This window comes from Channa argus, chromosome 18, assembly GCF_033026475.1.
Source record: "Channa argus isolate prfri chromosome 18, Channa argus male v1.0, whole genome shotgun sequence".
Taxonomy (NCBI): Eukaryota; Metazoa; Chordata; class Actinopteri; order Anabantiformes; family Channidae; genus Channa; species Channa argus.
In genome coordinates this window covers 16,060,841-16,088,697 of record NC_090214.1, presented here as the reverse complement: position 1 = coordinate 16,088,697, position 27,857 = coordinate 16,060,841, and the positions used below count along the sequence as shown (strand labels likewise).

The following is a 27,857-nucleotide window of genomic DNA, read 5'->3' as shown; positions in this document are numbered from 1 at the left end:
TTTTTGACAAAGGGACTAGCTTCCTTTCCCATTTAGATGAACAGACTCATTAACCATATCACTGAAAAAGAGGTTTATTTGCATCAATACTGTGAATGTTTGGTAAAACAACAGATGCCCGATCATTGCCTCAGGAAACCTCTAACAGAACTTGCAAGCTGCCAACATTGCTGGGCCTCATTTTTTCTTAGGCAATAAGTCAGATATGGGTGTGTATAAAAATCTTATCATTAGTTGGTCTTAAAAGCAACCTCACATAATTTGCTCAAAACTATATTTCTCAATACTGAAAAACTGGAATATAATAAGCCACTCTAAAGAAGTATTATGCATTTGTTTCTAAAATGAAAACTGTAAAGTATAAATGAGGCATTTTGGAGTATTCAATAAACCTGTGTACCTTTCTCTTTTCTTTTTCCTCTCCTCCTTATCCCACCCACAGGCTCTGCTCTGTGGCGTCACTGGCTAGTGGTCCAACTCCTGATGCAGGTGTGGCTGGCGGCAAATCCATCATTGAGTGAGCGCCCATGCCCTAAAAGCTGTCGCTGTGATGGAAAAATTGTCTACTGTGAGTCAAGCGCCTTTCGCGATATCCCCAAGAACCTCTCGGGAGGCTGTGAAGGCCTGTCTTTACGGTACAACAGCATTGCCAGTCTTCGTGCGGGACAGTTTGTAGGCCTCAATCATCTAATCTGGCTCTACTTGGACCACAATTACATTACCTCTGTAGATGGAATGGCTTTCCAGGGTGTTCGTAGGCTCAAAGAGCTAATCCTGAGTTCGAACAAGATCACATCACTTCACAACACAACATTCCACCCTGTCCCTAATTTGCGTAATTTGGACCTGTCATACAACAAACTGCAAGCCCTGCAGCCTGGGCAGTTTCAGGGCTTACGGAAGCTTCTCAGTCTGCACATACGCTCAAACTCACTAAAAATTATCCCAATGCGTCTTTTTCAAGATTGCAGAAATCTTGAATTCTTGGATCTGGGTTACAACCGCCTGCGCAGTATAACTCGGAATGCATTTTCAGGCCTGGTCAAGCTCACTGAGTTGCATCTGGAACACAACCAGTTCTCAAAAATCAATTTCTCTCACTTCCCCCGCCTCTACAATCTGCGGGCCCTTTACCTGCAGTGGAATCGCATTCGCTCAATGAGCCAGGGCCTGACGTGGACCTGGGCCTCCATCCAAAAACTGGATCTGTCTGGGAATGATCTGATGGAAATAGATGCTGTAGTTTACCAGTGTCTACCCAACCTTCAGACCCTCAACCTTGATTCCAACAAGCTGACCAATGTCTCCCAGGAAGTAGTCGATGCCTGGATCTCTTTGACTACAATTAGCTTAGCTGGGAATGTATGGGACTGTGGCCCTGCTATCTGCCCCTTGGTGGCCTGGCTGAGAAACTTCAGAGGGGCAAAGGAAACCACCATGATCTGCGCCTCCCCCAAGAAAGCCCAGGGTGAGAAAGTGATGGATGCTGTTGAAGCTTTTGGTGTTTGTCAATCAAACCCAATTACAATGCTCACTGTGAGTATTCCTCCAACTCCATCCAGTATCCCTGTGCAGACTGAGCATCGCCCGGCCATTCTTGCTTTGCCTACTGTTTCTGGAAAGAAAGGACAAGGATCTGTTAGAGGCCCCACGTTATCAGCTGTTACCCCACCTGCAGCACTTCCACCAGAGCAAGACCTGGAGCCGGTGTCCTTCCATAAGATTGTTGCCGGAAGCGTTGCCCTTTTTCTATCTGTTGCGATGATCCTGTTGGTAATCTACGTGTCTTGGAAGCGCTATCCCAGCAGTGTCAAACAGCTGCAGGAGCACTCGGCAGCAGCCCGAAAGCGCCGCAAGAAAGCTAGAGAGACGGAGCGCACCCTCAGCTCTCCATTGCAGGAGTACTATGTGGACTACAAGCCCAACAATTCTGAGGCCATGGATGTGCTTGTCAATGGAACCGGACCCTGCACCTATACCATCTCAGGCTCCCGAGAATGCGAGGTATGACCCACACCACCGCCACTCCTCCTAAACAAAACTCTGTCCACAGTGAAGCAACCAGAGGTAATTATTTACATTGCTTTGACAGATGATAAGTCTGCTACAGCAGGTTAGGTAAATACTGATTATTATTGAAGGAAGCAGAGATGGTTTTAGAATCACTTTATGTAAAACAAGATTTCTCTTGTTTGCAGTTGGGTGTTTATATATTCACTTAAACTCTACTCTCTGCTGAGATACATATGCTTGTTTTAGCGCAGAATAGTACAGAGATACAGATAAATCAAACTGATTACGTTTCCTATTCTGCATAATATTAAGTTTAAGCAGTGCTGTTATGGTAAGACGTGTGCTTGTTTAGATTCCCTTTTGCTTTTTTTAAATGTGCAGGCATCAGAGCTTTGGGTTTGCTTTGTGTGTTTGCCTTTCTGCTTTTGAGTTTTTGATGAGCAGTAATGTGTGGGGAAAATGGTTGAATGGTGGTAAGATTTACTTCTGGGCCCTAGATGTAATTGCAAATAGAGACTTATATTACTGAATAGAGGTTTCCCTAAGCTGGTGACACTTTTCTCAACATATCTTAGACTCAGGATAGTAGAAACATTTAATGCTCATAGATCCCCCAGAGCACTTTGCTATTTATTTATTTTTTCTTTGAACAATGAATTGTTAATCCACACACTTGTTTATTCACTCACTTAACTGATAAATGTTGCATAAACCAAAAAGCCCAGTTTCACTGGGCATCAACTCCTCAATGTACACAGGGATAGAAAAACAGTTAAAGAAGAAGATGGTCCTGAAAGGATTTCAAATCCTTTGAAATATTTTATACAAAGGGAAGTGAATTTCTTCAAAACAGTGTTTACACACAATCTGCACAATGTGGGAATACCACTTTTCTAATCTTGCTTTCCTGATATGCATAAATGATATGCCACACTATTTTTGATTAAGTCTTTTATTATACCACAGAGTTTTGCTAGAAAAGTTTGACATTTTTAGTTCTTATCTCTGCCCTGTTGTAACAGTGTAAGGATACACTAAGCCCACCTGGATGATTGGACAGTACACATTCCGAAACTACATACAATGTATGTCTACAACCTGTTTTTCTCTGTATATTTTCACATTACTACGTAGCCCACTCAGTCTAGTCCATAGATTTTCTTGGCATTTCCATGTCATGGATTTCTGCTAGATTCTCTCTGGAGGAATGCCTATAAATGCAGAAGTTTAACAGCAAGGAGGAGGATGTGGAGGTGGAGGAAGGCTTGATCCTCCACATTTTTTTCCACTTTTGTCACTGACCATCTAGCTCTCCTGGAGGCAGCTCACCTGGTACTGTGTTAAACTTTCAAGTTGCTCACATTTGTTAGACTGTAAAGAGGGACCACAAACCACAGCTGCCATTTTGCTGTTGTTTTCCTCTAGTATAGGCTTTCACCCCTATGCTGCTTTATGTTTATTGCGAGCTGAAAACGATACACTGTGTGTGATGCATTAGAGGTGCAAAAACAGAGAGATGCTGCACTTAACAATTTTAGTGGATCTGTTTGATTATTTACAATACGTTCCATTTAAATGTTGCTGTCTCATTCACTTGTGATACATCTTTTGTGGCATCAACACAGCTAAGCCGTCTTATAGCTAACAACAAAATGAGTTTAGTGATTTTAATTTGAGGTCAAAAAAAGAGCATGAGCACAGAATGATATTGCTTTAGAAATGCTTTCCATTTACAGAGGCTGAAAATGATAACAGAGTGTTTATATATATATATATATATATATATATATATATATATATAAATTGTCCACACCTTTGAAAAAACAAACGACTAGCGGAAGAACATTGGATATTTGCCGCTTTAGCATGTAATGTGAACATAGCATTAGACATGTACTATAGTACCATGTGTTGTTAGAGAACTGCCAGTTCCAACAGTAATACTGTTTAATATTATGCCAACAATGGAAGTCTGTTGCAGTTTGGATCAGGAGGAATTAAGAGCACATAGGAGAACAACAGTCACATTTGGTAAAGGCAAAGAACAACAACAACAAAATGCCTTGGTTGCCTTTCAGCATATCATATTACAATAGATAACATTTTCCTCATGTCCAATACCAGTTGGTTAGACTACTTTTAGGTTCAAAGTCCATGGTCAGGAGAGGCCCTTTAAATGATGATGTGACCTATGAAAAGTCCCCTCCTCTTTCACTTTAAAGGACCACACACATCACCATTTCTTTATTGGTGTAAGCTAGAAGCAGACCTTCTGTTTATCAATGAAATCATTGCATGTATCATACGCCTTTTATCTCGACTTGATTGAACTTGGCAATTTAGCAGACTCTTTTATCCTGTGAGTCAAATAAAGCTGCAATTAACCCATATAATAAGAAGCAAGGGCCAAATCAACATTAGTACAGAGTATAACAGCTTGGGGTGAAATAGGTGCTGACACATTTACTAAGTGAAGAAACATAAGTAAATGTCTATACGTTTGCAGCACATTGTAAATAATCAAATGACTGGACTTGAACATATAGCTATTCAGTGCATCATTTTTATCAAGGAAGGACATTTTATTGCACTAGTTTTTTTAGTTAATCCAGTAAATCCATGCATTAGATCAGAAGATAGAGAAGTACATAAAGTACCATGCAGCTAGTTGTGCGTCTTACTTTTAATGTCAACAGGTTGATTATTATTGACATTATTCTGCTAATTCATGTCACAATAGGAGCTTTTTAAATTTGAATTCCTGCAGTCTCCTTCTTTTTGTTTTTAGTGACATCCTTGAAAATGAATTCTCTCCAGCCTCATCAGCCACTCTGTCTCATTTTAAAACTTGCAGACTGTGGACAGCAACTATCAGTCAAAAGTCCACAAAGTCCTGAGTTCATCTGAGACTGGGCTCGATCTTGTTTCTACATTTTGTTGTTCTTGCGTAGACATAAATCACTCGGCAGAACATGGCAGCACCTGCTGCACCCTCTTCACCTCACAGTCTCGCTGTCTCTCCTCAGGCCATACTGGCTCTAGGGAATTGCTTATTCCTCCTGTGTAACTCTTAGCGTTTCGTTCATTTGGGTTCTGTACCATTGCTATTGCTCAACCTCTTTACATGATTGTTCTTTATCAGCCCCGGGTCTACTTGACATAAACTTGAAATTTTTTTAGTGAGTTGTATGAATACGGTTCAGAGCTTGCATTTTCCTGCGTCACTTCAACATTACCACAGAAAGATTTCTATGTTCCTTTGATAGGTACTTGTGATGTGTGGACCGGATCTTGAGTCATTGCCACATCTGTTACCTTTTCATGTATTAGAACATAATTTTACATTCCAATGCCATTTCTCCTAACCCATCTTGTAACCTAAAAATATGATAGCACTTATGTTTTCTTTCATGGTCCCATTGTTATGTAATTTCACCGAGTACAATTTCTCTGCGTCTAGCAACCCTATCATAATCTTTTGACCTCTAACACCTGAATCTATTTGGGCTCATTTACTGTGTCCTTCCTTTTTGTGGTCTGAAACTGATTGAACTAAGCAAACATCTGTCTTTGCAGCTGACACAGAGTGGCTGAAATCATTTTCGTTGATAAGGGCTTTGATGATATGCCAGGCATGCTCTGCCAGTAGTACGGCCCATGATTCATTCATTACCATCTCATCCCATAGTCTATTATCTGCCTTTTCTTAGAAACTCCTGAAATTAATTTTTACCATCAGGACAGTTAAATGCACTCTTGACTCCACTTCCTCAACCCATCTCCTTATACTGATGCTTAACTTTTCCAAAGTACAGTCACCTCTTACTAAAAAAATGACACTGTATGCTGTCTAGACATAGGCTTATGCTCTACCTAAATGCATCATACATAGCCTGGATAGGTGCTGATGGTTTACTTGTTACTATAGAAACTTACTGCATTAAAGAGAGAATTTACTTGAGTTTTCTACAATTTAATACAGTAAATCATTCACTGTTCTCAGCTATTCTTTGGAACCGTGTGGCCTTGCATTTACATGCTTTCACTTTTAAAAGGATGCAACTAAGAAGATCCAAAAACGGAGGCATTCAACTCTACCTTTACATTTTGGCCTGGTACTCAAAAATTACAGAACATTTTGTACATGAAAGACAAACTAAATCATGAGTGTGCAACTAAAACTAATTTACATTTTTCTCATTGTTATAAAAACTTTTTTTTGTTGTATTTTAGTCAGTGTCATGTTTACATGCATTGTACAACCATCTAACCATCTCAAACCAAACCATCTCTCGTAGTTTCTTATCAGAAAATTTATATGTACAAAATTTTAACAATATAAAGAAACAATTGTGCTTTTTTTGTCTTTTGAGAACAGTCTCAAAATCTGCATACAAATCTGCTGGAGAGATTTAAATTCACACTGTCTGGGCCAATTTCTGACTTAAAAATAGTTTTGAGTCTAAAAAGTGTCTCATGTCTTGCCATATAATTTTGGAAAAAGCCTTTCGCTGTGTTTATTGTTATTACTTTATTATATATCAAAATGTTAAAGTGAACATACATTGTTACTAATTTACCACGTACCATTGCAGAGTACCAGCTATTTTTAGAGGCATGAGGGAGATTTTCTCTGTTTCTCTCGTCCTCTCCCAACAGTCCAAGGTCGTAGTGTCAAATTGTTAATTGTTCAGAAAAAAAAAAAAGGGAAAAAAAAATTCTACACAAACACGGAGAGGCTAGCCAAGGGCAAGTAAGCTATCTGTAATTCAGTGGGGAGGCTAAACCTCTCAATGCTAGTGCCTTCATTTGACAATTAGTCGTGTGGGAACCTTCAAACATGCACTGCACGTGAGAGAACATCTCTCTCATCTGCTAATCCTGTCTGCTTCACACTCTGTGTCCATGCCACTGCTTTCTGCACCACCGTTTGATCCATGCTTAACGAGGGTGTTGGATCAGCAATACATAGCAATTACATTACCTGGAAATAAGGCAAGACTTGCTTCCTTTTCTCTCTGTTATCCCACATGCATCATTATTGCTAAGCTTTCTAAACCACTGCTGCTGTTTTATTTCCTTGTTTTCCGATGATAAATCTTGAAAATCTTGAAAAATGTGCATTTGATGCACTTGTTTTGTACCTACTCTGCAATTATTAGTTTTTCCCTTCTAGTCTGTCATTTTTCAAAGCTCTGCATTATTTGTTTCACAGAGAACTCTTGTCCATTTTACTACCTCATTTGCTTCACTCCCTACTTATACAAGCACTGCAGCTCTCTGCAGCTTGTTCTATTCAGCCTTACATTTGGATGGAAAAAACAATTACATGCTACATATGCCTGTAACTTGACAATAAAAAAAATGACTCTGTTTGTTTTTTGATAGATTGAGTATTTAAATAGGAAAAATAGAAGTTATGTATAGCTACAATTGCATGTGCTTTGTGATATTAGCATACAGTATTTTTTCTAGAAACAAGCACCGCGCAAAACAACTCAACCCTCTTTTTTCATCACTGGTGTAGTTATACATGGTCGTAGAAGTAGAGGACATTAGCATGTATCCAACTCAATTAAGCACTAATTTTTTCTCACATGATTATTTTCAGTAAGGTCGAACAGCCCACTACACCTTGCCCATGTGTCACAAAATTCCAATTTTTGTTAATCAGTAAATGTGGGGCAGATGAAAAATGTAATCATCATTCTGCATCTACAGTAAGTACACCGCTAAGTACCTGCAGCAGTGCATTTGCTCAGGGCAAAAGTGCAATAAAATGAAGAAGTAAAAAGGGAACCAAGACCCTGTGATAGGCGGTTTTAATCGCTCATTTCATCCCTAGAACCACTCACTGTTGAATGAAGTACTTCTGCTGAAGTTGCGCAGACTTTTTCCCTCTCACCAGAAAATGATGTGCTATTTAATGAATTGACAATGAGTTAAGTATAATTAGCTTGTCATCCTTGTATAACGCTGCTGTCAGATGAAAATATTTTAGATTTCCAAAGTCAATTTTCTGTTTCTTTTTAATAAGAAACTCTCTTAGAATTAATGACTACTTCCTTCAAGGAACTAAACTCTCGATTCATTACTTCTAGGAAAAGTTCTTATCTGATTCTATTTTTTGTCCTAATTAACTAACTACTGTAATTGGGAGGAATATGCTCAAAAGAAGAAGGGTAAATGCCTCATCTTTGCAGTTCACTGTGGGTGGATAGAGTATTAAGAGAGAAAAAAAGAGAACAGAAAATATCTTGAGCTCCTAACCATAGAACATTGTATGTGATCTTCCCAGTGGCATTTCTTTCTTTTTAAGCATACTGCTTTTATATTTACAAGTGAAAGTAGTCAGTCCGTAAGCCCACAAGTATAAAGAAAGTAAAACTTCTTTCTTCTTAATGCAGAAATCATTATGGGGCCTTGTAGAGGTCTCCAACACCTGATCTCTACAGAATACACTTGATATATCCCCTCAGGTGTTTTATGCCACTTCTCAGCATTGTGTGGGCATGTAGAAACTGTGCTTGATTGACAGCTGCCCAAATATCCTGCTGGATTTCTTGCACCTTATGATATACAAACGTAAATCTTCATCATTCCACATGAGGTCAGCAGCTCTTCCATAGAAGGAAAGTGCCCTAAAAATAGGATGCAATGACATTGAGAATGCAGTTTGTAGTCCTGTAGTGTTACATGTATTACACAAAACAGTCCCCTCAGGTATTGGTCATGTTGCAACTGCTACACAAATTTAACCAATCTTCTCTGTCTTTTACACAATCTTCCAATCCACAAATTTAACCTACACTCTGTACTGTCCCTGAACTCCTCCTGCAGAGCTGCTGAGAGCTTATTAAAGACACGAAGCTGTCACAAAATCTGGCATCTTAGCCACAACAGTCACTAACAAAGTTGTGAAATTCTGGAAGGACTAAATTAGGTTTTATCACATCTTCAAAATAACAACGCTAAGTGCACAATTATCATTAATCTACACAATGAAGAATATCTTGTTAATAAGGAGGTAACCTTAATAGGGATGGGCTCATTAGTTTAAATGTAACTAAATTTCCGTTGTTCCTTTCTATTGGAAATGTCAGTGGCATGAATTCACAATTCATTGCATAATTGTATCAGGTTCAAGTAAATAGTTCTCCCTCTCCCTAAACTGGAGAGACCTTTGTGGTTTTATTGGTCCTGACATCATTTAAGTCATCCTGTTCAGTGGATTTAACAGGCAGAAAGGATGGAACTAGGGTTTGAAGTGCATTAAGACAGGTAAGCGAGTGAATCTGGCAGAGGAACATTCCCCAGGATGGATCAGTTGACAGACGGACAGAAGAACCAGTTAGAAAGCTAGAGAAATCAGGCAGTCATCCAGAGTCGACAGCTAGATTGGCAGGCCTCTGTCCACAAAGACACACGGGCCTTTGTCCATGGACAGCTGTCTGTCCTCTGATCGGTGATGGCTCAGAGGCTTTTTGAAATAAGATAATAAATCTGAGGCAAGGTCCAGCAGATTGGCATGTTTTCCACAGTGGTCCAATCAAAACCACAATCCACTGGGGATGATGTGTGTGGCAGAATTAAAGGCCAATCTTTGTTAAAACTGTTTTTTTTTTCTTGTATTTGTTTGGTTAATTAGGTGACAGGGATAATAAAAAGATGAAAGCCGAGATAAAAACAGAGTGCAATGGCATGTATGATTATAGATTAATTGTTAGTTTACTCACAAATACATGCTGAAGCTAATCTAGTTGGATCGTTAATACATTTTGGTGGCTGACATCAAAAATTGTTCAGTTCCTGCCTCAATATACATATAGGGGGTCTCATTAAACATTCTGTATGCTTGTGGGTTGTGGGATATGGCAGGGACAAACAACTAATATTGAATGAAAATATATCATAGTTTTTTTCTGTTTCCATTCAACGTAATCATATCACATACATTGTCAAAAAAGAATGGAAAGTATGTGTTGTGATTTTACACTACACTACATGTAAGAGCAGACCAACAAGAATCAGAACACAGTAGGAAAAGCAATCAGACATGAAATTTCCAATGCTGTTATGATGAGCTGCCAGTCTTTTATGCTGTATATATAAAGAGCTCACATGAAGGGGTGTTGGTGAGTGAAATGTATTGATGTTGAAAATCTAATGAAATTTCCAATGCCTTTCAAGTTTGATCCTTGTGTAGGTGTCGGAGCAGCCAGGCTGCATGTGATGCATCTCCTCATGCCAGCGTACAAAGTAACCTTCATCTACCCAGCTAAATTCTCTGAGGTTCCATTCCATTGTGTCTCCTATTCATTTTAAAGCCCCTTTTCCTCTGCTGTGTCAAGAACATATTATTTTTAGTTAATTACTTGTCTTTGTCAACCTTCAGCATCCAACTCTGTGGCCTCACTGCATTGGCCTGATGCAGGTATAGTCTCTAACGGCAGGAAAATGTACACCTCTCATGATTGATGACGTCTATTCTCCCACAGTTTCAGTCCCATATGTCCGAGCTGAATAACTATGATATAAACACATTGCGAAGAATATGTCCTAAACTGTTGTCCACTTTTTTCCATGTATGAGGTCTAAAATACAAACAGCCCTACAAATGCACACGCTCAAGTAATGTCTTCTCTACAATATAACATACATCACATAACAAATGCAAAATATTTGAGCGTATCTTTTACTGTAAAATATAATAGTCCCTCTTATTGACTGGATTAATAAAAGCTGTGTATTGACCAAACTGACAATGGATACGTTAGGAATTGATTGTGCCATGCCCTTCTCTGTCTTCAATGACTGTCTGTCAAAATTTGAAAGAAGATCACAGGTAATGGTGACCATAAAATGATAAAATGAGGAAGCATGCAAAACTCACCTAGGCCTTGTGTCCTCCGTAGTATTTTTATTTATTTTTCTTAGACTCAATTGTTTGCTTGGTTTGGCATATTGCAGACTGTGACTGCATGGTTATGTGCTGGGTAACACCCGTTAACTCCATGGAGAGTGACACAGAAGGTCAAAACAACTTTCCACCATCTGGGGTTATAAACATTTTTTGACAATTAGGTCAGCCTAAATGTCCACGATGACATCATCCAACATGGTGGAAGCCACATTATCAGCTGTGGTTCCATATAGAAAGCAGGACAGGGAATCTAGTCTATATTAAATTACTTTTTTCACATTCCAAAATTGGCAATATAGATTTGACTGAATTTACCTGTTGAAATGTACACTTTGGGTAACAGATTTTTCAAGGAAGAAGAATATTTGGATATTAAAAAATAAACGAAAAATAAAACTTGCCTTGGCTTCTTGGGATTTTGGTCACCAGGTAATTTGCGCACTTTGGCTTGTCGGTGATATAATTTTAGGCAATGCTGCAGCACATTTTGCTTTACTTTACTTTTTCGAAATCATGGCAAAAAAGGTTAATTTCTAACTGTACCATGTACTTTGCAATTGTGATTCATGCGCAAAGGTTTTCTCACTTAGTCTATATCTGAAAAAAACATTTTGATTTGGGGTTGATATTGACCTTTTTGCTGCCTACTGTGTCCAGTGTAATGTCACACCGTGGCTGGCTTGTTCCAAAAGTTCTTAAAGTGCAGTAAGCTACAGTTTTTGCTGCAAAACAGTTTTGGGGGGAAAAAAAGAGTTAAAAAACGGCTCCCAAGCTTTTTTTGAGTTGTCAACAATAACTGCCTCATCTTAACGTCCCTGATGTTTGGTTTCCGGGACCCAAATGGTGCCTGATACCATTTCTTGTTATGGCACAAAAATGGCAGCTGGAGCAACACAATTTTTCTTTCTAAAGAGTTAAAAAAAGGTGCACAACATTTTTGCTTGAATTTATTGTTTTCTCCACATGGCTATATGTGAGGAAATCCTCTGCTGTGCTGACCTGTTTACCCCACCCAAACCTCCTTCTGGCAAATGTTTCTGTTTCTTGACTGTGTTATGTTTACTACAGCTGCTGTGCATTGCCCCACTGTATTTCCTCTATAGTGGTCATTCGTCCTGCATCTTGCTCGTTCAAATGACCTGCAGTACTCTATTTTAGAGTGGACTGGTCATGTTACAGAACTTTTTCTGAGGACTTGCTGCACTCCTCCGTCTATATCATTGTAAATGTAGTATCTCTAAGTTTGGGACTATATTTTCAGTAGGTTTCACTATAAAAAGGCTGTATTTTCCATCTGAAGTCTGCTTGCTCTTTCATCCATTCATCTTCACCTGATGTGCAGCCTTTGAGATATACTCCCCATTGCTCGTTTCTTGCTGATTATAACCATTAACAAGCAGTCTGTCTATGAATGGATGGTGTCAGTAGCCTCCCCATTAAAGCATTCATCAGAGATTGTAATGGTTTTTGTGGATAGTTTTTGTAGTGTTGATATTTAAAATGGAACATAGGCCATTCTAAAGTGCATCACAATCAATAATGAAAAAGAAAATGAAATTAATCACCTTAACCAGTCATTCTGTTCTGACACTATACTGATCTATTGAACGGTTCAAGTCTGCATCAGATGCATGTCTGATTTGACAATAAAGCTTCTCTCGTGTGGCATACTGTTACTGAACCCTGTGAGTCTGAAAACAGATTCCAACAGTGTGTTATTTTCTGAGCTGAGAACCATTACTGAAGCAGTTGTGTTTTTGATCTATGAATGTTTTTTTTTATAAAGGGATGACCTTCCCAAAAGTTCATGAGTTAAGCTGATTTTTTTTTTTCCTCCACTCTTTTTAATCAAAGCAGAATTTTTTTTTCTTGATTTCCTCACAATAAAGGTCAACGCAGGGCACTAATCAGCATCAGGCTAACCAGATTTGTGTTAACTATGAGTGCTATAGTTGATGGAGGTAGAATAATCTGCAAAGTGTGCATGAGTGCTTGGGGGAGATTAAAGTAGTGCTTGTCAATCTGGTTATAAATTCAGCCATCAATTGAATGGCCTGCAAAAAAGGATACAAATGCACACAGGCAATGAAGGAGAGGAAAACAGAAAATGTACAATAACACATGGTACTCAGGGCCTCATACTATATCTCCAAACTTTTTCCTCAGGAGCATGCTGTCACCTAAAGTTACTTGCATAGGAAGGTGTGATACAGAAAGGGCACAGAGGGAGAATGGAAATTTACAAGCTGAACTAAATGAAAAGAGTAGACAAAAGGAGAGAGGAGAGGGAGAAAGCTGCAGTGATGTAAGATTTCAGGAGAGTGAGAAATTGATAGTTGGAAGGGAGAGAGAGGAAGAGCACATACTGTCACTCTCCCAGCTCTTTGACCTGAGAGGCACGGACTGTTTGATTTAGTGCCAATCAGAGTTTCTAATGTCTGTGCAGCACATCATAATTTATTAGGATTATCATAAACTTGTGCTGGGAGAAGGAGCAGAGGCACTTGTGCGTCCCTCTCTGAATGAATTACTTGGTGCAAGCTGGGGCGTCAATCAGGCTAGAAATGGCGACACCAGCTTTTTCCCACTTTGTTTTTTTTCTTTTTTTCTTCCAACCTTTCTCTGCGGCATATCAAAGCCAGAACCAACAATAAATATTCATCCCATCACATTCCAGCCTAGATAGGGCCAAGGATATTAGGTGAAGGAGAACTAAAGGCAGGTCTAAGTTACATCGCTGAGTGAAAGGAGCGTCTGTTATATCAAGAATGTGGATATTTTAGGAAAATAAATATTTTGGTAAAACTAAAAGTTATATGAGCAATTCCAAAACTTGAAAAATATGTATAATTCTACCTCAAGTAGTTAAGTACACATCAGTTATGAATAAAAATTTTTGATGTAGACAACACCTGGAGCTTATTTTATTTGCATCTCTAAAACGGATCAATACTTTTAGTAAAATGAATTCTTAATTATCACATTTGCAACCTCACCACAATGTTCCTTGCCCATATCATTTTCAAATTGATTTCTGCAAGTCTGAGGTCTCTCTCTTGCAGCAGCTGAGTTCTCTGCTTAATTTGAAAACAGGGTAAAGGCTGCACTTGTCTCTTTGGCTCTTTTGGGTATTTTTTTTTCCTGGCTCTTCATCTGCTAGGCCTATTCACTCCATTTTGATCACGCAGGAGAAGGAAAGAGCCATTGAAAGCATCGTCTTGAATATGGTGCTGAAGCTTTATTATATGTGTCTAAGACTAAGAACCCTCTTCACCTACTTTAGCCTCTTCGTCATGATGTGCTGGCGTTGAATTCATTTACTCAGGACAGTGAGTGGGAGCAGAAACAAATGTGATGATGTAACTTGAGATGGCAGTGTAAAGATTACTTCTCCCCCAGTCTCCTTCATACTCTCAAGATGTGAAATAAATAGAAAATATGAACTCATTTGGATTCCATTCATGTAGTCTGCAAAAACTCAGTGCTTTCTAACTGTAACTGTTTTGTCAGTTACAGTTTTCTAACTGTAACTGTTTTGTCAGTTACAGTCAGAAAGCACTGAGGTTTTTTTTTGTGAAAATAAAGTCAGGTAAGTTAACATTTGAACCTGTTTCTTATCCACATCAACTTTTTATGTTTCTCAGTTCTAGTGCAGCGGCCTGCCTCATTTTCTCTAACCTTTCCTAGAAGGTAAATAAATAAATAAAAACCCTTGATTCATGTAAGAGTATATTTAGAAACTGTTTCTGTACATTCAATTTGCAGTGCACTGAACAACCTGGTCAAAGTCCCAAAACTAGAAGATATTTCAGCCTCAAATCTCGGCCTTGTTAACCAAATGTTTCTTAAAATCCCTTACATGAAGCCCTTAAAAATCTTTGCAAGTTTGTATCTCTCCAGTGTAAGTGTTTACTGTAATTTACTGAATTTACAGTGTAGCTGTTAAACCCCACATTGGCCCACATTGATTGTGAAAACACACATTCCAATGAATGAATGGAAAATCTGTAGAACAATAGATGGGCTGGCTTTTGGGAGTTTGTTTGGGGCCTGCACTGGCATGAAGCTCAGTGGGAGTATGAGAGGTAGGCAGACTGGAAGCCTAATTAATCCAGCCTTCCTTAATTAGTCTCTCTCCCGTCCATGACGCACCCGCCAATGTTCTGATGTTTCATTACTCTGCTCTGCTCGTCCTGTCTTACACTTATGCTCCCTGCTCTTTTTTTCCCCATCTATATTACTGTGTATTACTTTGTGTTACTGTGTTTTACTCTTCCCCTTTCTCTGCTGATCTGTCTGGTTTGCCATCTTTCCAGGCTTGACCAAGAAGTGACAATATGTTCCGAGGTGATAAACAAGTACATTCTGCTGCAGAGGGCAGCTTAAGCAAAGCCATGGTTGTCTGTGCTATTGCCTGTGCTGCCACTAGAGGACCAGACAAAAGCAAAGCTGTAAGCGCCGGTGATTGCCTGCACCATATTGTCTTTAGAGATATACATTGGGCCTCAAAATGCAGGTGGTCCACATGCAGCTGGATGGCACATTGCCCCAAGCGGTGCACCTTGTGTGTGCAGATCAGAGCCGTAATCTGCAAACACTGGCACAGGAAAACACTGGATGCATCCCTCCAGTGTAGCTGGATAACGGGCTATGGCAGTAGCTGTAACCAGGGCTAAGCCTGTTATGCTCAAAGATACTGACTTTAATGCTGCTGTGCTACGCTAAGGCCCAGCCCACTCACTCTGTGCCCAGAATAATGAGGCAGCTATTCCACCAGTGGCCATGACCATTCAAAATGACTGCACTGTGAATACTGATCAAGACTAACTGTTTACATTCTCATGCACCATGCTGCCTTTATAATGAGCCACCTGATTAACTCATCAGGGTTTGCTTGTCTTTCTTACAGGAAAGGTAATATACTCCACTTCACACAAAGAGATTATTATTGTAGTGAAGTGAATTTCACTCTATATAGCACAAAACAGGAGACAGATAAAGTTGACATTATAAGTTACAAGGCACCAAGTTATTTTCTTAAAAAAAGAAAGAAAAAAGAGAGAATTACATTTATCAGCTGAGAAGACACATGAGAATTAATTATGTTGCTCTGTGCCTGGACAAATACTACCCAGAGCTACTGTATATAGTATTTATAGGAAAACAAATAAAAAACTTCCAAGCAAATAAATATGTTAATTTGGTTACTTCTCAGAAGCATGCTCTTTTTATGCCAAGCTAAGCTAATCAGCTGCTTGCTGCAGCTACATATTTACTGTGGAGGTGTAAGGGTTGTATCAATTTCTTGTTTTATTCTCAAAAAAAAAAAAAAAATGACCCCATTTCCCAAAATGTCACACTATTCCTTTAGGCAAGAAACATTATTACACTATTCCTGAGTAAACACTCATCCTTCTAACAATTTTACATGGGCTTATTGAAGTTTTTATCAAGATGAATTTCCAAACAAGCTAATCTCAAATAGTCTATTAAAAAAGTAAATTGAGCATTTTAATGGCATTTAATAACCAACCCCTAATGAATGTAACATTGTACAAGCTGATAAATACTTCAAACAAATCTGTCCTAATGCCAGTGGACAATGTGATAAATATCTTAAGGGATGATTTTTCATCTCTTCCCTTTTTTTTTCCGCCTGTAAAGTTGGGCTATTTGTGTATCAAGGTCATCTTGCATCCCTGCTGCATTTCCGCACAACACTTGCCAGTTTTGCATCATCGCCATCTTTTTATTTTATTATTCTTTATTTCTGATCTATTATTTGTATTATTTTAAGAGGTGGACAGAGGAAAAGCCAAGAGAGGTTCGAGGTGAAGTTGTCTTTTATATTCCATAAGCTAAAAATCCCTTCTCCTCTATGCTCTCCCTGTAATAATGCTCCAAATGTCAAACCTTAGCTGTGATTGCCTTCACCATATTAGATGAGGCTTCTGTGGCATTTTGCAGTGAACTTGGTTTCAGATGTGATAAAAAAAAAAATTCTTCAGGTTATTCCAAGTGACTCTCTGTTTTCAAGTAGAAACTGAAAGGTTTACAATTGGGACATGAACATTTTTAGTAGTGTACTTTATGTATAAGGCAGCTTTTCATACAGCTCACCCCCAGGAAACCCTTGGATAGTGAGACTCCTCTGAGGAAAAATGTGAATGAAACACAAGCCAGAGTTGTTCACCCTCAGTGGTTTCTATGCTACAGCTTGCTGAGTTTGTCTCAAACTATTTACCCCTGCCTGTAATCCCAGGTTACTTTAAGGCTGTGGGTCTAAGATCTGTGAGCTTTCAAGGTTCAAAAAGGTTTTACGCTTTAACTGGTGTATATAGTGACTCACTACTACACTGCAGTCTGCAGACTTAACCATCACAGTCCCTGAGCACCGAGCATAAATTTGTTTAGTCTGCTCCAGTTTGCTGTTTCTTTCTCCCACATTTCTTCTTTCTTTGACGCTGTGATTCATCACCTTTGAAAATATCTGAATTTTTTGGTGTAGATTTTTTTGCTCAGTGTGGCCCATTTCTTCTCTGTGGGTTTTTTGGTTCTTTCTGTATTTATTTCTAAAGCTATATCTTTCCCAGGGCCTTCTCATCATCATTTGCATGGCCTACTTTCTGTTTGCCTAATACCCACAAGCATGCACTTACTTGAGCAACACTTCTCTTGCCATGACTAACAGTGGGCTTTCCTGAATGAACTTAAGGCTTGATTTGTGTAATGCCTGTCATATCATCGAGAATACTTCACTTTAGGATATTTGACTAAGCAATTCACACACCTCTGCAGGGTCAAATGAATCTACGTATTTCTGCAAGAGAGACACTTAATGCAATAATTACATAAACTCAGTTCCTCTGTGGTCTATAATCACCACACTCTTACTCCTACAATGTACTGATGTACATTGTAGGAGTAAGAGTGTATGCTGCTAATTTTACTCCTTCACCTCTGCCACTACATTCATACAATAGAGAGGTTAAATGTCAAATGCTACATCCTGTGTGAAATCTGACTCAAAGAGAGAAAAATAAAAACGTCATTTTGCAGCAGCAAAAATTGTTTCAGAGAATTAGGGAGTACCACCTGATTGGCACAGCATATGGGTTATCAAAATACTCCACAGGAAGATGGTGAAAAAAAAAAACATAGTTTAATAAAGCTTTAGATCCTACCCAGTAGTTTTTGCAACAGAGGAAAGTGCAGAAAATTTCGAGTTTGTCCATGTTTATAACTGCCTCAGAACATGTAGTGTGAATATTTCCACCTGTCACTGTCCTGTTGAAATTCAGTTTCAGATGTGCAACAGCTGGATCTAGTTGAGAAAAGACAGCTGTGCTTCTTACACCTGAGAAGAATCTGCATTTCTGCTTGCAAATCCATGATTGTTTTCGTCAGTGTTTATAATGAAGTTTGAATTCCTCAAAACATGTTTAAAATATTTGGGTGCAAAATGATTTGCAGTTTTACCAAGTTACACAGACTTTCTAACTTCATATTCCTCCGATATTAGCTCTGTGTATTCAGTGTTCCTGAGCCAGCCATCTCAATATAACTCATGGGGCACTCTAATATTTCTTCTTAAAATGTTCCCTACAGAGATGGGAACAAAATAAATCTATATGCATGTGTTAAATGCATAACTTCATAGCAAATGATCAGCTGCCTTCGCACATTTGCATGTGTTTCTTCAGTGTTTGGGGAAAGGGGGGGGGGGAAGAAAGATCTCAAAAAGATAATCTCCAATGCATTTGAAAAGCTTTCTGGGACACCAGAACCCCAGGAGGAAGCTGCTTGCGCACTATAAACAACATCTCAGAGTTTGTGTTGGGTTTCTTTGAGAGAACAGGAGAAAGACATGGAGGTTTATCTCCCTCCGATAGGTGCAGCAAATAAAAAATGGGAAACGAATGAGAACCAGAGATGGAGAGAGCAGGGTTCATATATAATGGCTGACTGGTAGAGAATGAGAATTGGCTGTTTTTCATTTCACCTGTCGTTGTAAAAGAAGCGCCTGTCACAATGGGAGCAATGTCACCAGGACATACTATGTTTCCATGACAACTGGGAATTCCCCCACCCACGGATTTGCGTAGCATGTATGTGCCACCCCTTCACAGAAAATCAAGAGAGGAAAATCCAGAAACAAGCTTTTATCTTTCTCAGTTTTCATGATCCCCCCCCTTTTTTTTCTCTGTGCTGCTGTTTAACTGCTTATATCAAGCTGGGCCTTTTGATCGTCATTCCGCTTGTTCTACATCAAACACTGACAGCAAGAGTAAATTCATAGTCTGCTGTACCATGGCGCCAATAATGTCTTACTTGTGTTTAAGTCAAAACAATCAAGTTGTCATTCTCAAATTGTCAGACAAGTTTTGCCAATTGTATTTTATTAATAGCCACTGGAGGTTTTGCTTTGTCCAACAAAGCAAAGGGGGAACAGGTTAAGATCCCAAAGGCTTTATAAAGATAACAAGTCTTGGGGTTTAAGATGTTTCAGGCACTACTGATGAAATCCCCAGGATGAAATGAATCAGTGCTGTGATCCAGGATAAGGCACGGCTGCATACTGACACACAGCAGTGAATCATTTCATCCGAGTGGTTTAATAAGTGCTGCAGAAAAAAGGGAAAATCTTAAACCTCTGCTTACAGATGGGTAAAGTGAAAGTGTGCAAAAGGAGTGGCTTCACGAAAAAAACCAAAGCATCTGACACGTTGCAGTGCCAAGACATGCAGATGGTGTAGTTTTTCTTTCCATTATGCCATCACCTAAATCAATGAAGGCTCAAAGTTTCAAAAAACAAAAAATGTATTACAAAAATAAAATACCAAACACAGTAAAATCAGAACCAGTGTCTTACTAAAGCTGGAGTGTTAATCAACATAACAGTCTGTCAGTGAACAAGTTCTTTAGAAGAAAGCAAACCCAGAAAAAACTGCAGAAAGTTAAAAAAACAAATTCAAAGGAACCTGGACATTGTTAGTGGAAATATACTGTATTGTTGAATTTTTCAAAAGTAATCTTCCAGCATTGTAAAAACAAAAATCTATCTGCCTCTTCCCCCAATGTTTGAGCAATGGCATAAATCTCAGTGGCAGATATCTCAAAACCTCAGCAGATAAAATCAAAACACTATCTGCAAACCCAGACACCATTAGAAGTAAAAGTGTTGGAGGTAGGAGAAAATATGTTTTCTTTTGTAATTTGGGTGAATCTACACTTAAAAGTAGAGTCAGCATTATGTGAGACTTTTCTATTAAAAGGAAGCTGTAAATGATGGCACTGATTCAGATACGATCTCCTGTATAACACCATACAAAGCACTTTGGGGTTTGTATTGCTGAGGCATTGTTCGGTTTGGGCACAATCAGACCTGATATTGAAGAAGAAGAGGGGAGTTCCAGCAGAATCAGAGGCCACTTTTCTATTGTCACACAGTTGGAAAATGATGGGGCCAATCTGTTTCATGCAGGGAGAGACAGTCCCCTGTAGACATACTGATTTTAAGGCAGAACATTTATGTTATGTTCCACCATCTCTCATTTTGGGAGCTATAGGTGGGCTTCTTTTTGGGAGCACAGATTCTAACTCCTCATGCCCCGCTGGCATTGAGTCACTTCCTGAGGTACTGAAAGACCTACAGTAACAAAGCTTTGCTTTTGAGATGTATTTACTTTGGGTAGTGCTTATAATCGAGGTCCATTTCACCTTCACTGAAGCAGATTATTATGTGCTATATCGATATATTGCATTTTTGTTTCACAATGATTTCTTAGATATAACGTACATATTTATTTTCAATAGCAAATAACTTTTTCAAATGTCAGTGAGGCAATCGAATAATGGTGGATTTAATGGTATGAATCCAGTGATGAATGACTCATAGTTCTACTTCCTCAGAGACATTTGAGTTTGCAGCGCAGTCGCTGTAGCAAAGAAGATGGTTGGAACAAATGGGAGAGTGAGACCAAGCACTTACGTGCTACATTTTTATTCCCATCTGAATTGCTTATTAATAACAAGATGTGATCCAAATCTTGACCACAGAGCTTCATTAACATTCTAACAAAGTATGATTTTATAATTATGCAAATTTTTGGCTTCTTTAAATGACTAGTTTTGCAAATGTGATCTATTCATATCCTAACAACAAGATGCTGGTCAAAAGGAAAAAAGCATCTCTTTGTTTGACACTGCAGAACTGCTGTTAGTGAAATTTTAATTAAAAGCAGAAATATCTGTCTTCACTATCTCTTTGGCAAGAGCCTTTAGTGGTTAGAGTTTTTGTATCTCAATCTAGTCTTCGCTAAAAGTAGGTGAAAATGCCCAGTTTGGGAAGCAGTGTTTACTTCTTATATTTTACTATTGCTTTGTCCGTCAGGATTTCACGTGCATTGGTGTGTGGTGTATTTAAGATAACGTTATATCAGTGACTGTTTATGCTTTGAATGTTTATGTATTCACAAATATTATTCAGTGTTGTCATCTATTTAGTTGCCTACTATCTGTTCTTATCAGTCCATGTGCCACACACTTGTTATCATAAATACAATGCTACACAAGTAGCTACAACTTTGATACACTTAGTCACATAATTAAAGTTATACTGTTTGTTCGCTTCAATGGAATTAATCAGAAGCTAGAATATCAATACTAATTCTCAAGGAAAACACAGGCACTGCACATGCACCACCTCTCCGTGTCTGTCTGAGCTGGCTTGTCACATAGAGGGGTCAGAGTTGAATCTAAACTCTTAATGACTCCCAGCAGAGACAACATTAGGCTGTGGTCTCTCAATTCAGCATGATGCAAATACACTGGAAGTGTGCATTGATTTTCTCATTATGTCAGGACTATTTATCAGTGCCAAATCCTTACCCAGTCTTTCCCAATTAGCTTTCGGCCCGGGGAACACTGTCGATGCCCATCTGCCCATCTGCCTGTCAGTGGCTGCGTTCCACTGAAGGAGAACGATAGGGAAGGAGGAGTAGGGAAGGAAATGAGGAAGAGGACAAGTACGGAATGGACTATTCTGTGTTTGGCGGATACGGGCGAGAAGTCTTGGCAGATATGTCCATAGCCAAAGCCAGTAGGGGTGGTTTGGAAGCGGAAGGACTCCCTGAGAGAGATACTGTTGTTTGGATGATAGAGTGAGGCACATTGCCCACACACTCTCCGCAGCCATTTATCAATGAAAACACAGGACCACTTCTTCATATAGCTTCTGCCAAAAAGGGATTCAGATTTCACATTTCTCTCTGAGTCTTTTGTGTCCCTGCTCTGTTGGTCTTCATATCTCCCCTTGGGGTGGTACTATTACTGCACTGCCCTGAAAGTTAGGAAATCTGGTCCAGATAATGACCTGTCTAAGAGGACTTGAGCTGAATCTTTCACTCTCCCAAAAGGCCTTGGCGGTTGTAGTTGGCAGAGGCAGATGGGCCTTCCGTATGATTGCTGCCTCATCATTCCTTGGCTTCTTCTGCTCCTCCCCTTTACAAAAGAAGATAGTTCCTGTATGAACTAAAATGAATGACAGAATATATCCTCACAGTCACTCTGCATGCAATGTCTCTCTATATGTTCAACTGCTGAAATTGACCACGTGCCACAATTCTCAATTTGAGAAATGTGTGCAGAGTAAATGGGAAAAAAAAAAAAAAAACAGACATGTCTTGAAAAATTCATTTGACATCCAGTTTTCCTCTTGTGGGGGTCTTCTACCCTTGCCCACCTCCGGCAGCTGAATAGTATGTAATTGTATTTGTATGGAAATGCTGTTATATTCCATCGGGCATAAGTGGGCTCATACTTTGGAAATGGCTCCTCAGTCATGATGAGGCTTTGTCCAGCTACATATAAATGAGAGCCCATGCTGCTGTACAAGCTTTGTCATCTTCACTCTCTTTACTCATTGGTATTCGTCTTCAGTCTTTGTCTTGATGGGTGGTGTAATTACTGGAGCCACAGGGGGGTTGGGTAGATTTCATACTTTGTGGAAAACCTGCTGAGAGCTGCCCACTAGTGTGAGAAAAGAGAAATACATGCCACTTTTTTGCAACCTTATTACCATGTGTACCAACCAGTATTCAGGACCTTCATGCACATGGACTGATCTGGAGACATGATTGGACATCCCATCACACAATGCATGACAGTGAAAACTCTTATAAATGCACACTCACACAGCAGGGCATGTAGACACACAAATGTAGCTGTCCACCTCTGCACAGAAACAGATAAAGTCACCGTTGGACCAAGCTGCAGGCCGATAAATTTCCCCCCACATCCCTTTATGGGTTGTGCTTTTTTTATTCTGCTGCTTGGGTTTTATCTGGGGGCAGCAGTAGCTGGTCCACACATCCTGGCCCTGGCACAGTTGGGACTTCGCCTACAGTGCATTAGTTCTCACATGAGGAATGAGTTTTTTGATGAAACAGCCCACCATTCTCAGGTCTGATGGAACACCACTATGGGTTTACCCACAGTGATCTAATCCACAGCTGGGCCCAGACACCGGCTGATATACTAGTGAGAGGGCAGAGAGACAGAGAGAGATTGAAGGAGCTGAATAGAAGAGATGTGGAGCAAGAGCAAGGGATTGAACCAGAATGAAAAGGATATACTTTGTGAGGAGAAACTGCGTGAGAGGATCCTCCATTAGAGAGTCCGTTTTTTTTGTGTATTTGTGTGCAAGTGTGTGTTTGTATGTGTGCCTCACCCATCTTGCTGGCAGATAAACAATGCCTTGCATGACTGCTGGCATACTGGTGGGTCACTACGGTTTGTTTGAGGGGGTAGAATGACAGGATAAACATCAATAACAACAGCCACAGTAAGCAACAACAACAAACAGTGGTGGCTTTCATGTTGTGGAGAAACCCACGGCGGTGGCCCTGGTGGAGCAAAGGCTGCTTTCGGAAGCGCGGGTATGACTCATTGGTGGGCTTTAATGACCACAGATGGCCATTAGTGAGGTGTGAGGTGAACAGCGCAGGCTCAGGGCCCCTAGCGCCACAAAGGTTTACACTGCTCAGTTATGACAAGCACAAACTTGATGTGCATCTAACGAGCCCCCTGGTAAATTGTGCTTGTGTACTCAGCTTCTCCCCTCTTCATCTGCCGGGGAAAATTCTAACAACATGTTTGCTGCTCAAGATCACTTGAATCATTTAACAAACCTGAAACACCTAGACTACATTTTTAGACTGTTCCTCTGGCTACTAAATTGTTGCAATTTGAATTTTTCATTATAATATTGGTATTAAATCAGAAGTTTTGGTTTGAATTGTGACTGGAATTTCATTACATTTTTGAGGGGGAAATTATTCTCTGTTTACATTTTTGATTGCATGCCGTGATGCTATGATGCTATGGTAGGATTTACATACAAACTACTGGTAAAGATGTATCGGTTCCCATGAATAACAAGAAAAATTGGAAAGATTTTACAATTTTGTTTAGGCAGTTCAGTTATTGTACAAGAACCGCTACCATGAATTTGGCAAATAGAAATTTTTTCAAGGAATGATGAATGATCTACAACCCAAATTCCAAAAATGTTGGGAAGATGTGAAAGAGTAAATAAAAAGGGATACAATGCCTTGCAAATCACATCAACTCATATTTTATTTGCAATAGAACATAAAGCAATATATCAAATATTGAAGCTAAGACATTTTACCATTTTATTGAAAACATTACCTCATTTTAATTTGATGGCAGCAACTCATCTCAATAAATTTGGAAGAGGGCAACAAAAGACTGTAAGGGTAATTGCCACAAATCAAAAACAAATAGAGCATCATTTTACAACTAATTAAGTTAATTGGAAACAGGTCAGTAACATGAATGGGTATAAAAGGAGCATTTCAAAGAGGGTTACCAATCTGTGATAACTTGCTTTTAAAAATTGTGGAACAATTTCAGAAAAATGTTCCTTAACATAAAATTTTGAAGATTTTGAAGATCCCGCCATCTAAAGTATATGATATCAAAAGATTCAGAGAATCAGGAGGAATCTTTGTGTGTAAAGGACGAGACCGAAGGTCAAAACTGGATGCTCGTGATCTTTGGGCCCTCAGGCATCACTGCATTAAAAACAGTCAGGATTCTCTACACCATGGGCTCAGGAACACTTCTAGAAATCACTGTCTGTGAACACAGTTTGCTGTGCAATCCACCAATGTTTGTTAAAGCTGTATCATGCAAAAAAAGCCATAAGAGAACATGATCCAGACACACTGCTGTATTCTCTGGTCCAAAGCTAATTTAAAATGGTCTGAGGCAAAATAAAAAACAGTTCTGTGGTCAGATGAATAAAAAATTAAAATTGTTTTTGGAAGCCATGGACACCCTGTTCTGCTGACTAAAGAGGAGAGGGACCATCCAGCTTGTTATCAGCAGACAGTTCAAAATTCTACATCTCTGATGGTATGTGGGTACATTAGTCCCTATGGTGTGGCCAGCTTACACATCTGGAAAGACACCATCAATGCTATAAAGTACATAGAGGTTTTAGAGCAACATATGCTCCCATCCAGAAAATGTCTCTTTCAGGGAAGACTTGCATATTTCAGGAAGACAAAGCTAAACAAAAGCATCCATCACAACAGCATGGCTTCACGGGAGAAGAGTCTGGGTGCTGAACTGGCCTGCCTGCAGTCCAGACCTTTCACCAATAGAAAACATTTTGGTGCACATTATAACAAAACAATCTGGCAAATGGTAAAATGTCTCAGTTTCAACATCTGATAAGTTGTTTATGTTCTAATGTGAATATGTAATATGAGTTGATAAGATTTGCAAATTATTAAATTCTGTTTTTATTTATGTTTTACGCATCTTCCCAACTTTTTTGGAATTGGGGTTGTAAAATCTCAGGAATGATGTGACTGGATACTGCATGAACATATCTTTAGGACCACCATCAGCTTTTTCCTTTTGCATTCTCAACTGGTTGCATTGCATGTTTTGCATATTTGTAATGACCTTTCTTGTAAAGGCTCCGTTTCTGCAACATTCACTCCTCGCTCATATCATCTGCTATGCACTGAGACTCAGGGCACTACTCAGCTCAGTCGTAGTCTCGGTGGAGCGCTTATTCCCCTGGTGTATGCTGTGTAACTGCAGGAGGTGTGAAGACCTTATCCTGGGGAGTTGGGTGCTCAGATGCTTGAGGAGGGGGGGGTCTGCTTCTGTCCCCAGTAGAGCTGGAATAGTTGGACTTTTATTTCTTTATTTTTTTGTTGTTTTGGAGGGAAAAGTGGGGAAACAGATTTATAGTTGGATCTAAAGGAGAATTGGCATATTAATATGTGTTCTCTTCTGTGACTTCTGTTACACTTCCTCTTATTATCTGTCTACATGTGGTTTTCTGTCACTACAGTGTCAGGTGGAGATGACTTAAACTACAACTACAGTCTACTACTGTCACTGTGTGCACCTTGTTCATGTGACCTAAGTGAGAGCATAAGTCAGACAAATTGAAATGCCACCCTTCACTGTGAACAGTGGTCTTCTGCCTGCCATATGCTGAATGAAGTAATGTGTCATTAATAATGTACATTGTTCTAAAGCTGGGACAGCCAGAATGACAAATGATACAATAAAACCATGAACCCTCTGCTTTGCTTTTTCAGCATTGTCAGGTTTTGTTTGACACTTCTTCTTCTTGTAATAATGGACATTCCATGAGCTAAACCCCTGTTACATCTGCCTTATTTGGCTATTTTTTTCTTTTCTGTTCAAACCTTATTAAGAATAATGTAGTGAAGATAAACTCCAATCTAATTATGCAGTGAGCATGACCTTCATGATTCAAGTGAAAAACAAAAATGGTGCATTGTTCATTATGCATATGAACATGCTTAGTGTTCAAAAGTTGCTCAATTAGAACAAACTAATGCGGTAACACTAATGTGTTTCTTTGTATCTTAGTCTACATGCAGATGGCTAAATACAAATGCACTGTTTACTAATCACTACACACAAGAAGAATAAATATAGAGGGGTATGAATAGTAGGACATAAGCTTCAAAAGTGAAAATACTGTGCAATTTATATACATTCTACTTATATTTTTTACATTATATGTTAAAAAAATGTAGATGCAAGAAGTACATGAATAACAGCTTTATGTCCCGAGGAAACTGTACTACATACTGTATGTACTCCTAAGTCCTGCAGGAGTAATGCTGCTGTTAGTCTTGTTCATTCCACTGAGGTAGAAAGGTTGTACTTTCTAACTACATATGAAGCAGTACTGTTGCAAACTAGCATGTCCATTGAAATCTGTTTGCCTTCTTTGGCTTATAAATGTGGATCCATATGCACAGATGAGTTTGGTATCTCATTTTGTAGTAAAAAGACAGTTTCATGTCCTTTTTTTTCCCATTAGTGTCAAACATGACATGACATAAATCTAGTTTGCACTTTGTGAAAGATCAAACACCCTTCATCTGTTGCATCCTTTTTTCCTAAAGCTCAAAACTTCTTCAAAGGAAGGCATTGCAAAGCAAGACTTTTTCAAAGTCTTCTTTCTTTGAATTTTTTTTTCTCAGGCCTTTCTTCTTAGTTAGGACCTTGAGAGACTGCTTTAGGTTCTGGACATCCTTCGTGGTGCTTTGTGGCACATCAGCTTGGTGAATGAGCAGCTTTTGCTCGACTCAGCAGGTACAGTATATGTCTCCCACTCTTCCTCTCGGAGGGAGCTGGAAGCACAGAAGCCTGTAGCAGGACTAGAGAAAATGGCTTACATATAAACAACACAATCTGCCCGTGAATGGGCATGGGAGTAGACAGCCAGGAGTGGGGCGGGCAAGCGGATAATGGCAGTGGCGGGGCCAGGCATGGGGCCAACAGGCCTCAGACCAGACACTCAATTCAACATCTCCAATCATTCACGCTGCCT

The 27,857-nt window shown here is 39.3% G+C and overlaps 1 protein-coding gene across 2 annotated transcripts in view; it reads left to right on the top strand.

The window, feature by feature from the left end:
* The window catches only part of LOC137103969 (leucine-rich repeat transmembrane neuronal protein 4), a 103,139-nt gene that overhangs the window by 8,965 nt on the left and 66,317 nt on the right, over positions 1 to 27,857 (top strand). The window contains exon 2 of one of the 2 annotated variants that reach the window (XR_010911622.1): positions 443 to 2,067. Coding sequence is in view for 1 of the 2 variants with exons in the window: in XM_067484749.1 (XP_067340850.1) it covers positions 443 to 2,004 (1,562 nt within the window). In the remaining variant the exon portion in view is untranslated. The remainder of the gene's footprint in view (positions 1 to 442; positions 2,068 to 27,857) is intronic. The other variant, XM_067484749.1, reaches the window with a different exon arrangement.